Source organism: Clarias gariepinus, chromosome 6 (assembly GCF_024256425.1).
Source record: "Clarias gariepinus isolate MV-2021 ecotype Netherlands chromosome 6, CGAR_prim_01v2, whole genome shotgun sequence".
Classification (NCBI taxonomy): Eukaryota; Metazoa; Chordata; class Actinopteri; order Siluriformes; family Clariidae; genus Clarias; species Clarias gariepinus.
The window spans coordinates 8,890,408-8,904,993 of record NC_071105.1 but is presented as its reverse complement, the minus strand read 5'-3'; the positions used below and the strand labels follow the sequence as shown (position 1 = coordinate 8,904,993).

Below are 14,586 nucleotides of genomic sequence, written 5' to 3'. Positions count from 1 at the left end.
ACCTTACACAGTGGTATAGACAATCGATGGATGGATGGATTCATTCATGGGTGGATGATTAGATAAATGGAATATGTGTGGTATCATTTTGCATTTCATATTTTGGTGGTTGTCTTTTTTTAATGATGCATAGAAAATACTGACTGTAGAAGCAGATTTTGTTTATATAAGGACACACCGATTAGCCATAACAATAAATTTACCATGGTTATGGGTTCACCTTGTGCGGCTGGATAGGCTCTGGCCCCTTGAGTGTGGCTGCGGAGGGCCTCTGTCTCAAGGGGCGGGGCCTCCATGGATCAGACTTGTTTGTCCGGCACATGGCGCATCCCGAGGGTGCTTTATTGGATTGGGATCTGGGGAGTTTGGAGGCTGGATCGACGGCCTTCTGCTCTTTGCCTCTGGTGCCTTTCAATGGCCAGCATTTCTTTCTTTTTTTCAGTGATTTGTGCTGCATTGGATTTTCTGTGTGATTGGACCAGACAGGCTGACCATTGGTCCCCCATGGGCATGTGTGAGACTTGGGTGCCCGTGACTGTTCAGTTCTCCTGTGTGCAGTGTTAGGTAATGTTGTGGCTGATCGGCATATATGCCGATATATTAGGTGAACGCCAGAGACACTGTTATACAGCAAGAGGCTGAAAAATTCATAAAAACTATTTAGAATTCTAGCATTGTTTGACAGTTTAATGTGACCACAAGATACTTTCATGCATTGATAATGTCATGTTTATGCACTTAAAATTGGCATTACGTAATATCCCAAAAATTATTTAATAACAATTTTGATGTAGCATATTATCTTTATGTCTGTCAGACAGTGGTGTGGGATATTAAACAGATTTGAGTTCAAGGTCAGAATTACCCTGTGCAGATTTCCTCCCTAAGTGGAATGTAAATCCGTAGTTATGTCTAAGCCTAAATATTTATGATCATCTTTTCAGTATTAACACCTCACTACATAAAAGTAACAACTTTTGACTACTTTTGAAAATTTCTTGTAGTAATGTAGTCTTGCTCAAATTCTTCCTTTACAGCTTAAGATATTATAGAGATTTATTTTCACTCCCAGTTTCTAAAATGTTTAGGTTAAAAAAATGTACAGGCTAAAGTGTTAGTATATGAGTTATGTGCACTAAACAGTTAAACCCTGAGGAATAGTTACACATAGTCACAGTGTGTGTGTGTGTGTGTGTGTGTGTGTGTGTGTGTGTGTGTGTGTGTGTGTGTGTGTGTGTGTGTGTGTTTGTGTGTGAGAGAGAGAGAGAGAGAGAGAGAGAGAGAGAGAGAGAGAGAGATGTGAAATTCTATTCAATATGCTAAAGGAATCTTTTTCTTCTTGTGATTTGCATTTAGATGAGCTGATTATTAGGATGTATTATTGTGATGATGGTGAAGGTACCTGAAAAATAGAGAGAGTCTACATGTTAAATGGTGTGTCAGAGAGAGAGAGAGAGAGAGAGAGAGAGAGAGAGTTTGATCTGTTCATGGCATCTGACTTCCTTCCAAACATCTTAATCCATTAGGGTTAGTAAGCAAAAAGCCCCAATGCTGCAGCACATACTGGTTGCCCCATAAATAATTGACTTTTACTGTAGTCACCTATACCTTAAAGGTAGACCAGAATGTCCTCTATTAAACATAATCCCTTTAATGTCAAATGGATGTGGTTGAATATTGATAACTGAAGAAGGCCAAAACTAACAGAGCAGGAGCATCTGGCTGAGACAATGAGATCTTTAATAATTAAATTTAGACTTCAGGAAACGGAAGAGTGAAATTGCCTTTGATGCCACACAGATTAGAAACAACACCATTGGCTAAAATCAAAATGTTCCACTGGTGATACCAAACCAGACAATCATGAACAATGGCAGATTAAATTGTCTAATGTATGATTGCACAAATATAGAGTACTAATAAAGGTAAAGAAGTAACAAAACAACAGCACCTAAAGAACCACTGGGTCAGGATCAGCACCATGGTTAGCGACGATACAAACACACCGGACAGATCCACAAACAAAACCAACATCAGTTGTTGTTGTTGCAGATGTGATGACCAACATCTGGAGGACAAATATCCCTTCCCAGATTTACATATGGTGAGACATGTATGGGGCTGAGATAATGCAGACACTTACTTTTATACCTTAGCAATATTTGTGTAATTCATGACAATTACTCACTTATCACCTATACCACTTTATCCTGTATTCAGGGTCGCGGGGCCTGGAGCCTATCCCAGGAGACTTAGGGCAAGAGACAGGGTACACCCTGGACAAGGTGCCAACCTATTGCAGGGCACACACACATACACTCACTCACACACTACAGGCAATTTGGGAATGCCAGTTCGCGTAATCTGCATGTCTTTAGACTTGTGGAAACTGGAGTACTCCGAGGAAACCCACCAAGCACAGGGAGAACATGTGAACTCCATGCACACAGCAGCCTGGCCGGGAATCGAACCCAGACCCTGGAGGTGCAAGGCGACAGTCCTAACTACTACACCACTGTGCCGCCATTAATGAAAATTAATATGTTTTAAATGTCATAATTACAATGCCAAGTATTACATTGCTTAAAATTAATACACATTTATTTGTTTTTCTTTTTTTTAAACCATAACAATACAAAATAATTGCAGGTCTACATGAAATACCAAAGACTATCCAGCACAAGATGTTCCCCTTTCGCCTGGCATTTCGTAAACTTATTATAATCTGTTCTCTGCAGAAATCTTGAAAGATTATAGTTGTTACTTTTAAGGTGGCCTTTACTCTTGCTCAGTACAAAATATGATGTACACGCTGTTGTAGTATTTCTTAATTCCTTAGATGGACTAGTCTCATTACCAACACTATCATCATTCTTATATAGTGCCTCAAAATCCTCATCAATAGCACAACATTGTTAATAATCATTAGGCATTTACAAGCATTGTGATCTGGTCAGGGAGGAAAAGGTTTGCAGAAGCTCAAAGCAAAAAAGAAATGGTAAAGGCGCCTGAATATTTTCAGGAATTTCCACTCAAATATTGTAACAACCAATTTAACACCCACAACTAATGATATGACATCAGGTTCGCCTCATCTAAAACAGTCATTTGTTACATCTACTGTATAAATCATATAAAAAAAATGTAAAGTTGGCATGTCTGTACATTGAAGATATTTGTGAAAAAAAAAATTTGGCATCACAATGTTTTTTGGGTTTTGTCTGTCTATTTGTGTGTTTGTTTGTGCAGGCATCACCACCTAAAAAATACTAAATGAATTTTTATGCATTTTACACAAGTGTATTTGGCCAAGTTTGAGGTACTGTAACATATAGGCTTTGTTCCATTGAAGAGAAGATATGCTACTTTGATATTTAAATGGAAAATGTGCGCAATTACATACCACACAAACAAAGTCATGGGCACGTCTAGACTATAATAAAGGTTGGTGGATACCTGACCATCACACACAAACTGTTTAGTCCTCTTTTTTGTTATAAGAAGAATGGGAAGGCTTTGCACTAGATTTTGGAGCATGTCTGTGTAGATTTGTGATATTCTTTATGGTTGCATGCTTTCAACTTTGTTTTAACAGTTTAGGAAAGAACCACATGTACTGTAATAGTGATGGTCAGGTGTTCACATTCTTTTGGCCATATAATGTTGAGTATTAATGTTTAGGACCTAAAATGGGTGTAGGCACCCATATACTGAACTAAGCATGCACAACATACAAACAACTTTCTATTGCATTTAAAAGTAAGTCATTACTAGAGGCAGTACTTGTGATGACATCATGGCTGCAGATTCCTAAAAGAGACTGCAACATTTAGTAAGGATTTCTCACTTGTCTCCTGCAAGTTCACATAGTATCCCTGAATTATTCTTATTCACTCATTCTCTATATCACTTATCCTGTACAGGGTTGTGGAAGGTCTGTAGTCTGTCCCAGGGGTCTCAGGGGCACTTGGGCGGGGTACAAACATCCACTCACACACGTACTACAGGCAATTTGAAAACACCGATTATACTAATCTGCATGTCTTTGGACCGTGGAAGAAAACCAGGAATACCAGCAGGGGAGGAAACCCACCATGCAAACATTACAACACACAGATCTGAAGCTAGGACTTAAATGCACATGGTGCTATCACACAATGCTACCATGCTGCCCATCTCTGTATCATCTTGTCCTTTATAAATTATTACTCGACTGGAATCACTTTACAAAAGGAATCATATTTAGACATTGTATCCATTATTGGAACCAAACTTGCCTGTGTGCTATTTGTAAATGCATTGATTTTTCTTTAATATAGCAAAATAAACACATTTCCTGTTGTCTTATTTATGTGAGACATGTTTGTGTTCGAAACAGCACAGTACTGTACTGTATAGCCATTTCATTCAGTTTTGATTAAAGTAACATTTATTCTGTAATTACTTAGATGGTTTATGTTGTGAGAAATGGTAATAGGTTTTCAGGTTTGCTTGTTTCTTTTCAGTTTTCAGAACAAGGAAAGTGTACTGTATGGTGGAATAATTAAGAAGAATGTAATCTATAATGGCTTGTGATTTTAAATTTAAAATGTCAGGTGTTACACAGTGTGGGAAATAAGTCTGATTAACCTGGAGATATCTACATATTCCCCAGCTCAACATTATTCCGTCCATCAAAGCTTGGTATGTTTAGTTTTTTTGGGGGGGTGAAAGCCAACAATTTTTCTTTATCTCTAGTTATAACTCAGCAACATAAAAATAATACAACGGCAGAAGGCAAATGAATGGAGGATGGGGAAAGAAAAATATGCGTAATCCACCATTTAGAAAGCATGTTACATTTTATAGTAATAGAAGTGTGGTTATGTTTATTTACAGGTTATATAATACTTTATATATAAAGGCATGTATATAATATACTATATGCACACAAATTGCTATTCATGAATTTTGACTGATTTCTTATGTGGAAACATCCTTTCTGCAGGTTTACCCTTCATTTATCTAACCTTCATTTCCTCCTCAGCCACTGATGTGAAATAGAACCGTCATCATTCTGTATGACTGACAGCATTAAATCACAGACATTTTCAGGTAAGAGGTGACGTGTAATAGCCATAGGGTATTAGTAGTCATAGTAATAGAGTACTATTGCTCTTAGGTCACATCAAGCCATCGTTGGGTCAGTGGTCAGTACCTTCTAGAAGGTGGGGTTCTGTTTTTGGTGTTTAAATCTGCAATGGTGTGACAGTGGAAAGAACACAGGAACCGGATGATCCAAGAGAACCTGGAGTAATTGAAAATGCAGCTGGATTCTGGATCAGTTACAGGGGTCTGATGGGACATAATAGAAGGCCTGCCAAAAGTGGGCTGCATTACTACAATCTTGGGATGTTAAACAACCAAAGCAGCCTTCCTGGAGACTAATGTTTGAATCCTCAATGAGTCAATATAACAGCAACAACAGTAGGTGGCTGTTAAGAAGTTACCTGTCAAATGCCTCCCCATGGAGATTAAGCATCTTAGGGAATGCATCTCCATGGGTAAAAAAAAAACAAAAAAAAAAACTGAAACATCCCTTGTGATCCATTCAGGGTTGATGGCTTCCTGAATATACAAAATCGTCCATCATCTCTGATTTAAAATGTTCAAACTTGTTCGCTGTTCAGCTGATTATCCTAGTGAGTAACATGTATATATAGAGTGTTGTGAAAAAAATCCAAAACTATATAGCCCTGTGTGGAGTGTTTGCCCCCTAAACCTAATAACTGGTTGGTCCACCCTTAGCAGCAACAACTGCAATCAAGCGTTTTCGATAACTTGCAATGAGTCTGTTACAGCACTGTGAAGGAACTTTGGCCCATTCATCTTTGCAAAATGGTCGTAATTCGGCCACATTGGAGGGTTTTCGAGCATGAACTGCCTTTTTAAGGTCATGCCACAGCATCTCAATTGGATTCAGGTCAGGACTTTGACTAGGCTGCTCCAAAGTCTTCATTTTGTTTTTCCTTAGCCATTCAGAAGTGGACTTGCTGGTGTGCTTGGATCATTGTCCTGCTGCAGAACCCAAGTTCTTTCCAGCTTAAGGTCACAACCAGATGACCGAACATTCTCCCTCAGAATATTGGATGTTGAACACATGAACATAATGAATTGGACATTTGAAGATGACTTTAAAGATGTACAGCTGTTATCACTTTTGTTGCCAGCTAGTTTGACAATAGTGGCTGTATATTGAGTAATTTTAGGGGGACAGAAAATCTATACTGTTATACATGCTGCACATTGGATAATAAGTACATGAGAATAATTATTATCATTTTATGATTCGTCCAGTAATACACCTCAGAAATACACAAATTGATTTCTAGAAGAAACAGTAAAGAACGGGATCAGCAAAGGCAAGAGACTACTGCACCATCCTGATAACTTACATAAATATCTCTCTTTCTCTCTCGCTCTCTCTCTCTCTCTAATCACCTGCTGTATTTTATATGCAAATGACAATACTATAATAGTCTTCACTCATAAGTACATCTCATTTAAATCGTGTTTCTCGGGTCAAGTACTGACTACACATGTTTGTTATTTTTAGACTTGGCAGGAAATGATTTCTGCTGGGTCTGACTTACCGGAAGGTGTTCTTCCAGTTCCTCCACCTATTTTATCTGTTTTTATTTTCTCTGTTTTCGGGGAAAAAAGGATTAGCATCATCAACAACACTTACTCACTTACTCACACATCGTCCATACCGGTTTATCCTGTGTACGGTGTCTCGGGGGCCTGGAGGCTATCCCAGGAGACTTAGGGCACGAGGAAGGGTACACCCTGGACGGAGTGCCAACCCATCACAGGGTACACACTTACACACACTCATTAACACACTATGAGCAATTTGGGAACGCCAATTAGCCTAATCTAATGGCATGTTTTTTGGTATATTTGAATATTTCGGATTTTTTTTTTTTTTTCGGACAATTCCTGGAATTTTCTGTCTTAACATTCAGATCCAGATTTTATACAAATTGTGCAAAACAACAAACAAACAAACAAGCTGTTTAGCTTGTTCGAGCTTGCAGAAATGCTATGCTAAGTTAAACATACAAGCACTCATAACAACCATGGTAAGTAGGAAGAAAACTGTTTTATGCACAACATGTCTAACAGTAGAATCAGGTTCTGCTCCTCTCAGCCAAGAACAAGAATCTAAGGCTACTACTACTACAACGATAGACCTGGTGTCATTTTCACAGTCTGCCCAATTTCTCAGGCTGTCTGGCTAAGACATGGTCAAGTTGACTGAGATTTTAAATTTTACCTCATTCTGAAGCTTGATGTCGATGCTAACTGAAGCTCGTAACCTGATTTTATGCATCATGTTCCTGCCAGATGATTATCTAATTGGATGAATCGCAAGAATGAGCAGATGTACATGCGTTCTTAATAAAGCGACTAGTTAGTGTATATAAAAGCAAGAATTGTGTGTGTGTGTGTGTGTGTGTGTGTGTGTGTGTGTGTGTGTGTGTACAACCAGTATACAAGATATGGTTGAACAATTTAACAGTAAACAAGGTGATATATCCAAGGGGACCAGTTCATACACTTTAATTAAAAGTTTCTGTACACTGGAAAACAAAAATGTTTGTTGTTTATGACTTGCTATACTGTATGTGAATCAGTTTATTTACTTAGACTTTATGAGCTCTTTTGCTCTGACAGCGGGTGAGAGAAGGAGAAGAGAGAGAATGGGTGTACAGTAGTTAGGTTTTTTATTGTGCCAGCAACCAGGAAGTGTCAAGAAATTCCATCCGCTGTTGCCCAATCAATGCAAACGCAATAAATTTTTTATAGTCCATCAGCTGAGAAGTTCTTTACATGTTCCTATCTGAAAAACAAATTAGGCTCATGATTTAAGCTTGACTGTATAACTATTTTACATCTAGATTTTGTCATTGTCTCTGCCCCATTACAGTACTAAAACAGAAACACTGATCTATGAAGTGGGTTCAAGTCAAACCAACATTTTTGATTGTGCAGAATAACAGAATGCAGGTATAAACTCATTTTACTTCTCGATATACACTAATGCACTTATCTCAGCGTTTCACTAGTGCTTGGATACCATCAAGGCAGCAGGTTTCTCAGAATACTGGACTTTCTGCTTCATGTCTGAAATTCTGGCCTCCCAGGAATTCCCTTAACGCCCCAAATATGTGGAAATGGCTTGAAGTGAAGTCAAGTCTGTACAGGAGATAATAACTCCCAACCGAGTTCCTGTTCCTGCAGCAGTGCTCTTGAGCAATTGAAAGGCTCTTAGCTTAAATATTTAACTAAAAAGATGTTTCTGTAAATGAGACAGAAAGACCATGTTTCTGTTACATTTAGGTTGGACCAATACTTTGCTGTCCATGCTATTGGCTCCCATTAAAGGGAGTGAACCTAGAAAGCACAGAATGGTCTCACCCCACAAGAACAGAGTGAACCTTTGGTCTATTATGATCTTCTTTCACTGCTTCTACTTGTGCTTTGTCTGTATTTAGAATAATGAAAGGGACGACATTTTCCCCTAATGCCCCCTATAGAAAAACCTTCTAATTAGTGTTTAGGACTCAGACATACTCTCTGGCTTTAAGTGTAGGTTTTGATTAGTCAGGCATTTGCTTCTCTCTGAGGTACAGTTGTAGCACGTGTGATTCATGGGTATAGAGAGTTGTCATAAATCACCCAAGCACTATTGTTACAAGCACTGTACTTTAAGTCAATTTGTATTGAATGAAATTAACCTGAAAAACACCAAATACAGCTGCTTGATTTATCAAGGTTAAACATTTTATGCTATTATTCTATCGCCTGCTTTTCTGTTTTGTATAAAATAAAAATTCCATAAGTACCATCACAGGGTTAAGTTTGAATTGAGGAGTGGGTAAAATCCTGGGAAATCTATTTGGGATAATTGTAAAAGAAAAACTTTACTCTGAATGACCTGCATCTTACTTACAGTACTCACTCTCATTCATTGTCTATACTGCTTATTCTGTGTACAGGGTCGTGGGGCGCCTGGAGCCTATCCCAGGAGACTGGAGGGGTACACCCTGGACAGGATGCCAATCCATCTACATTCTTTTGATTGTGGAAGGAAACTGGAGAACCCGGAAGAAACCCATCAAGCATGGGGAGAACATGCTATATAAAGATTAAACGAAGAAGGAGTTAATTCATTCATTACATTAGATTTAGTTCCTGCTTTTTCCTGGTCATTGTTGACCATGGATACCGAACTTTTTAATGCAGTTTTAATGAGCTGTGGCTTCGCAGGTTTCTTATTCCACAAGCTCTGGAGTAGAATGCACTCTGTTCAATCCCTCACCAGGTGTGGTGTGTTACTTTAACGCTGTATTGTAGCATTGTAATAATTTTGCGGTTTGGTGGGACATTGCATCACAGTTCACTTTTTTCAGAACACTAATAAAAAATGCATTTCCGTCTGTTTACTTGTCCATTATTTACTTGACTCCTTAGTAGCCTAGGGACTCATTTTCTCATCTTGGAGGGTACTCCCCAAATATTTTTTTCTCACCTGCTTCTTTCTGGATGCCACCAATTCATAATACAGCAACCCTCTGTTTCTCTGCGCAGGTAATATGGACTGCTCTAAGGCTTTTGGCTGTGTTTATATTTTTATTCACTGCCTTGGCAGACTCTTATATCTAATATGATTTACAACTGAGCTGAGAATATGAAGTTAAAGGGCTGTTCATCTTTTACACAACTTGGCACAGCCTTGTACCCTTAAGTTGGTACTTTGTCACAGTGATATTTTTGTAATTTGCTTGATATCAGTTTGTTCAAGAAATGCAGTTAGAACAGGTCAAATATAAAATATGACATGTTTAATCATTAGAATTGTTAAATGAGATGGATAGATTGTATATTGTAGATTGTGAGTGAATGTATAAAATATCCAAAGTTTGGTATATTGTATGTGTGCGCATGTGGGGGTGCGAGAGAAATGAGACGGACCAGGAACATAATGATAGAAAATGTCTGTCCTATAAAGCTGACCGATGGTAAATAATCCTAATTTCAGAAAATCTTCAACAAAACAGATGTCACAGTCCAATACAGTGAAAAACAGCTCTGAGACAAAATGGCATCTGGGATTCCCCTCGCGATTTAAAGGCACAGAGACAACACTGTTACATTTGACATGCGTGAGATTTATTTCCTTAGAACGGTTATGAGCCACATGATGGCAGTATGAGGTTTTAAGCCACATGATGGCAGTATGAGGGAAGGGGACAGCCATTTAGTCAAGTGGATTGGTATGCTTTACATTGTATATTTGTGTCTAAGTCGTACACGACACACTTTGTCGAACTTAAGAACAAATCTGACTTACGAACGTGCTCCAAAAACAGAACTTGTTCTTAAGTCAGGGACTACCTGTATGTAGTTTACATAAATATATAAATGTTATTATTAAAAGGTGATTTAACGCTAATGCTAAGTTTAATTTAAAACAAGTTTCTAATGACTAATTACAACACCGAAACTTGGGTTTAATCTTCAGCTTTGGTGTGGGTGCAGGCTTTGATTATATTCAGGGATTTGAAAATACATTTTTAAATCATACTGGGGAAAAAAATCATAACATACCTCGGTTCAATTATGTGAAACAAATGTACGCATTTAAATCTGAGTCCATTGCCCCCACCAAGACATTTGTAGGCATTTTATATTGCTAGCAGTCCTAACATATAATTCTTCATACACCTCAGCTTTCACATGCACAGAAGAAGGTGGCTTCTCTTACTAGAACTAAACAATATATTATCTATTTTTAGCTAAGTGCTTACTGCCATGCCATTTTTTTCTCTTGCCTTTCCTCACAAGCTCTGTCTCTTTCAGCTTATAATAACATCCTAATAAATTCGAACAATGAATGGGGTATTCATTAACAAATTTATCACAGCTTCTATTGGTATGCTATAATATCTGTTTGCACAATTAACTATCATATTTAATTAACCTTTCATTTAGCCATTTTATTTTTAACAAAGGCCCTCCATTATCACAGGCTTAAAAGTAATAAGCAGTTGGTGGTGCCAGTTGTGGCCTGTTTCTTCATTATTTCATGGCGTTGTATTGTAGTGAGGAAGTAAAAGCAGGGCTAATGATCCCAAGCACACCACATCATCTGTCAATCACGGTGGAGGCAGTGTTATGGCATGGGCATGTATGACTGCCGGTGGAAGTGGGTCACTGTTGTTTATTGATGATATGACTGCTGATAAAATTAGCAAGATGAATTGTTATGTGCACTGGAAAACCTGCTAGCACAGTGCTTCACAGTACAGATGGATAATCACCCCAAATGCATCACAAACCCGAGAGTTTCTTAAAGCAAAGAAATTAAATATTCCTAAATGGCCAAGTCACCTGAGCTCAGGGGAGGAAACTCTACATCTGGTGACTCATGTGAAGACTCACATCAGTCAATGACTTCTGTGTGAAAATGATGTCTCATGCTTTCAGAACCACTCTTTCGCAATTTGGCAACCCCACATCTGAAAATTGTGAAGCACAATGGTCTCTATGCATGATGAGTGCATTGTTTTATGCGCTTGCCTTCTTACACTGATGCCCCCAATGCTCTAAAATATGGTCAATCCGAGCTCATCAGACCACATGACCTTTCTCCACTGCTCCACATGCATCTTCTCTCTCTCTCTCTCTCTCTCTCTCTCTCTCTCTCTCTCTCTCTCTCTCTCTCCCCCTTGTCATGATTGAAATGATATAGGCAAGGTATATGTGCAGAAAATATAATGAAAACATAAAACACAAACAAGTAAATTTAACGGACTGATTACTAAACAGAGAGTGTATTTGGCTTAACAACAAAAGAAGTACAACTTAGCGTAAGCAAGGAAATTTTATTTCTTTGTATTAATAAGTTAGGCAGAGAGTTCTCCCATACAGAAAGATAGGCAGACATGTACCTTCAAGGCTTAAACCTGTACCTTTAGGCTTAAACCTTCAACTAATATTTATATATATATATATATATATATATATATATATATATATATATATATATTTGTGTGTGTGTGTGTGTGTGTGTGTACATGTCTCTCTCTCTTTTTAGGGGGAGAGAGTGAGAGTCAGCCAAAAAATGTATACACACTTTTCAGGAAAATATAAAAACTATAAATATTTTGATATTTTGAATCTATTGCCATACACTATATCTTAATATATATGATAATATTTCAATAATAATATGCTACTATTATTAATATTATATTAATATAATATAAATCATATTATTTTTCTTTTCCCGAGGTTTGTATAATTTCATTTTGGCTAACTCTGTATATATACAGAGACAGGAGATTTTTATTTTTTCCTGATGCTTACTTTTATTTTCACTTTTACATTTCTAATTCTAACTCTAGGTGACCATCTACTAGGGGACACGCGCATTCTGCTGTAACTCCGCCTACCCCTGGTTACGTCACCCATTCAAATGGGTAGTGGAGCGGCGGCGAGGTGAAGCACACTGGAGGAGGAACTGAACCGGGAAGCTTGGAGCAGCGCTGTGTGTGTATATATTTATATATATATACATTTATGCGTGTGTGCGCGCGCGCGTGTGGGTGCGCGTGTGTGTGTGTATGTTTCCCTTTCATATGAGCGCAGAGCCTCCAGCGTGAAGAATGCGGACAGGACTCGGAAAACTCCTGCTTCTACACGTGTTCCTCATGGAGACTGTTCACACCGGAGGTGGGTGTTTAACGGAAAAAAACGGAAATTAGCCTGTCATAATGCTGAGCGGTGCGCGCGCGCGCGAGGGAGTGTGTGTGAGACAGAGACAGAGAGCGCGCGTGAGTGTGAGAGAGAGCGAGAGAGAGAGAGCGCGCGCGCGCGTAGGATGTAACAGATTTACTTCTTGTATTACCGGTGTTAATAACCGTTAATAACCGCTCTCTTCCGGTTTAGATGAACGTTAGAGTTCAAATGAATAAAGTAAATACATGCGCTGTCACTCTCGTGCCTTCACGTGCTGCGCTCGCGCTTCCTGTAACACGCGCTTAGTATTACAGATGGTTTCCACCTTAGTCCAGGTATTAGCGTTATAACGTGCACTGTATTTAAAAAGCCATTTTAACATTTAAATAAACTCTATTAAAGAAATATGTCCCGTTAATATAGTGTGTCGTGTGTTTATTTCGACATTCTGTTCTGTCTGCGGATTATTAGCGCATCACTAGGGCGACAAAACGGACAAGACAGGACAGGTAGCCGGGACAGGTAACATGGTGTACTGGAGAGTAATTTAGCCTCTTGGTTGTCAAGGTAACTCTGTTTGTTTTAATTCGTTGCCTGTTTGTTTTATTAAAAATGTTGTCTTTTTCTGCAGGGAGTGAGACAGCTTGTGAAACGGGACAGTTCAGGTGTAGAAACGGCAAGTGTATTCCGACGCCGTGGCGATGCGACGACGACGACGACTGCTCGGACAACAGCGACGAGGAGCACTGCCGTGAGTACCAGACCGCACCGGGTTGCCAGATTGACTCGTTTCGCCCAGTCGTGGCAAATACACTGGAATCAGAGAGACAGTTTTTGTACTGGGAATCTTCAAAGCATATCTGTATATCAGTCTATACGCTATATAGACAAAAGTAATTGCCAAAACCTCCAATGACATTGGTGCTGTCAATCGAGTAAAAATATCGAGTGTCGATCTAGTTGATCATAATCTGTGATTAATCAGAATTTTTAAATACTCTGATTTACTTGCATTATGAATTTGCAATGTTGGAATAAACAAATGTGAGACAAACTGGTAAGAGGAAACAGATTATAAATTTTTATAATATCTCAAACATTAACATTTAACAAATGTTTATTTAAAAATCTCCTGAATGGGACCGGCACTGCATGCAGTGGCTGGGTCGTATGGGGTGTGAGAGCCCATAGACGCCAGGGTTCGATCCCGGGTCCTCAGATCTGAAACTCAACAAGTAACAGGAGCCTGAGCCACCACTCCTACATCTTATATTTAATGTATTCTTGTAACAATAGTTCCCCTTAAAGGTAGCTCCAGCACACAACTTTGGTTTTATCCGAACGTCCATCTAGGTTTTTAATAATGTAACTTGCCGTTTAGCACACCTGGCGATGTTTCCTCAGTCATCTAATTATCCTTGTTAAATGTGCTATTATCGCACGCAGCCGGGAAGCCATTAGGATCAAACTTGGTCATCTGATTGGTTTGCGTTTAAAATTTCGTTAGATTAATCACACCCATTAATGTGTTGATATTGACAGCCCTAATCCAAATTCACTCACTTCAATATGGAGTTGGTCATTTGCTGCTTCCAGTCTTCTTGGAAGGCTTTTTGGAGTGTTTCTGTGGGAATTCGTGCCCATTTATTCTGTAGAGCATTTATGAGGTCAGGCATATATGATATTGGGCGAGAAGCCCTGACTCGTGCTCTTCGTTTCCAGTTTATCCCAAAAGTGCTCGATGAGGTTAAGGTCAGGGCCAGTTAAGTTCTTCCAAACTATACCAAACTACTATAT

General features: G+C 38.8%; 1 protein-coding gene across 4 annotated transcripts in view; it reads left to right on the top strand.

The window, feature by feature from the left end:
- The first annotated feature begins 12,579 nt into the window (after positions 1-12,579).
- Positions 12,580-14,586, top strand: part of lrp8 (low density lipoprotein receptor-related protein 8, apolipoprotein e receptor) — a 197,720-nt gene continuing 195,713 nt past the window's right edge. For all 4 annotated transcript variants that reach the window (XM_053498480.1, XM_053498479.1, XM_053498478.1 and 1 more), the window contains exons 1-2: positions 12,580-12,783; positions 13,421-13,540. In XM_053498480.1, the coding sequence (XP_053354455.1) occupies positions 12,717-12,783; positions 13,421-13,540 (187 nt within the window). In that variant the 5' untranslated portion in view covers positions 12,580-12,716. The remainder of the gene's footprint in view (positions 12,784-13,420; positions 13,541-14,586) is intronic.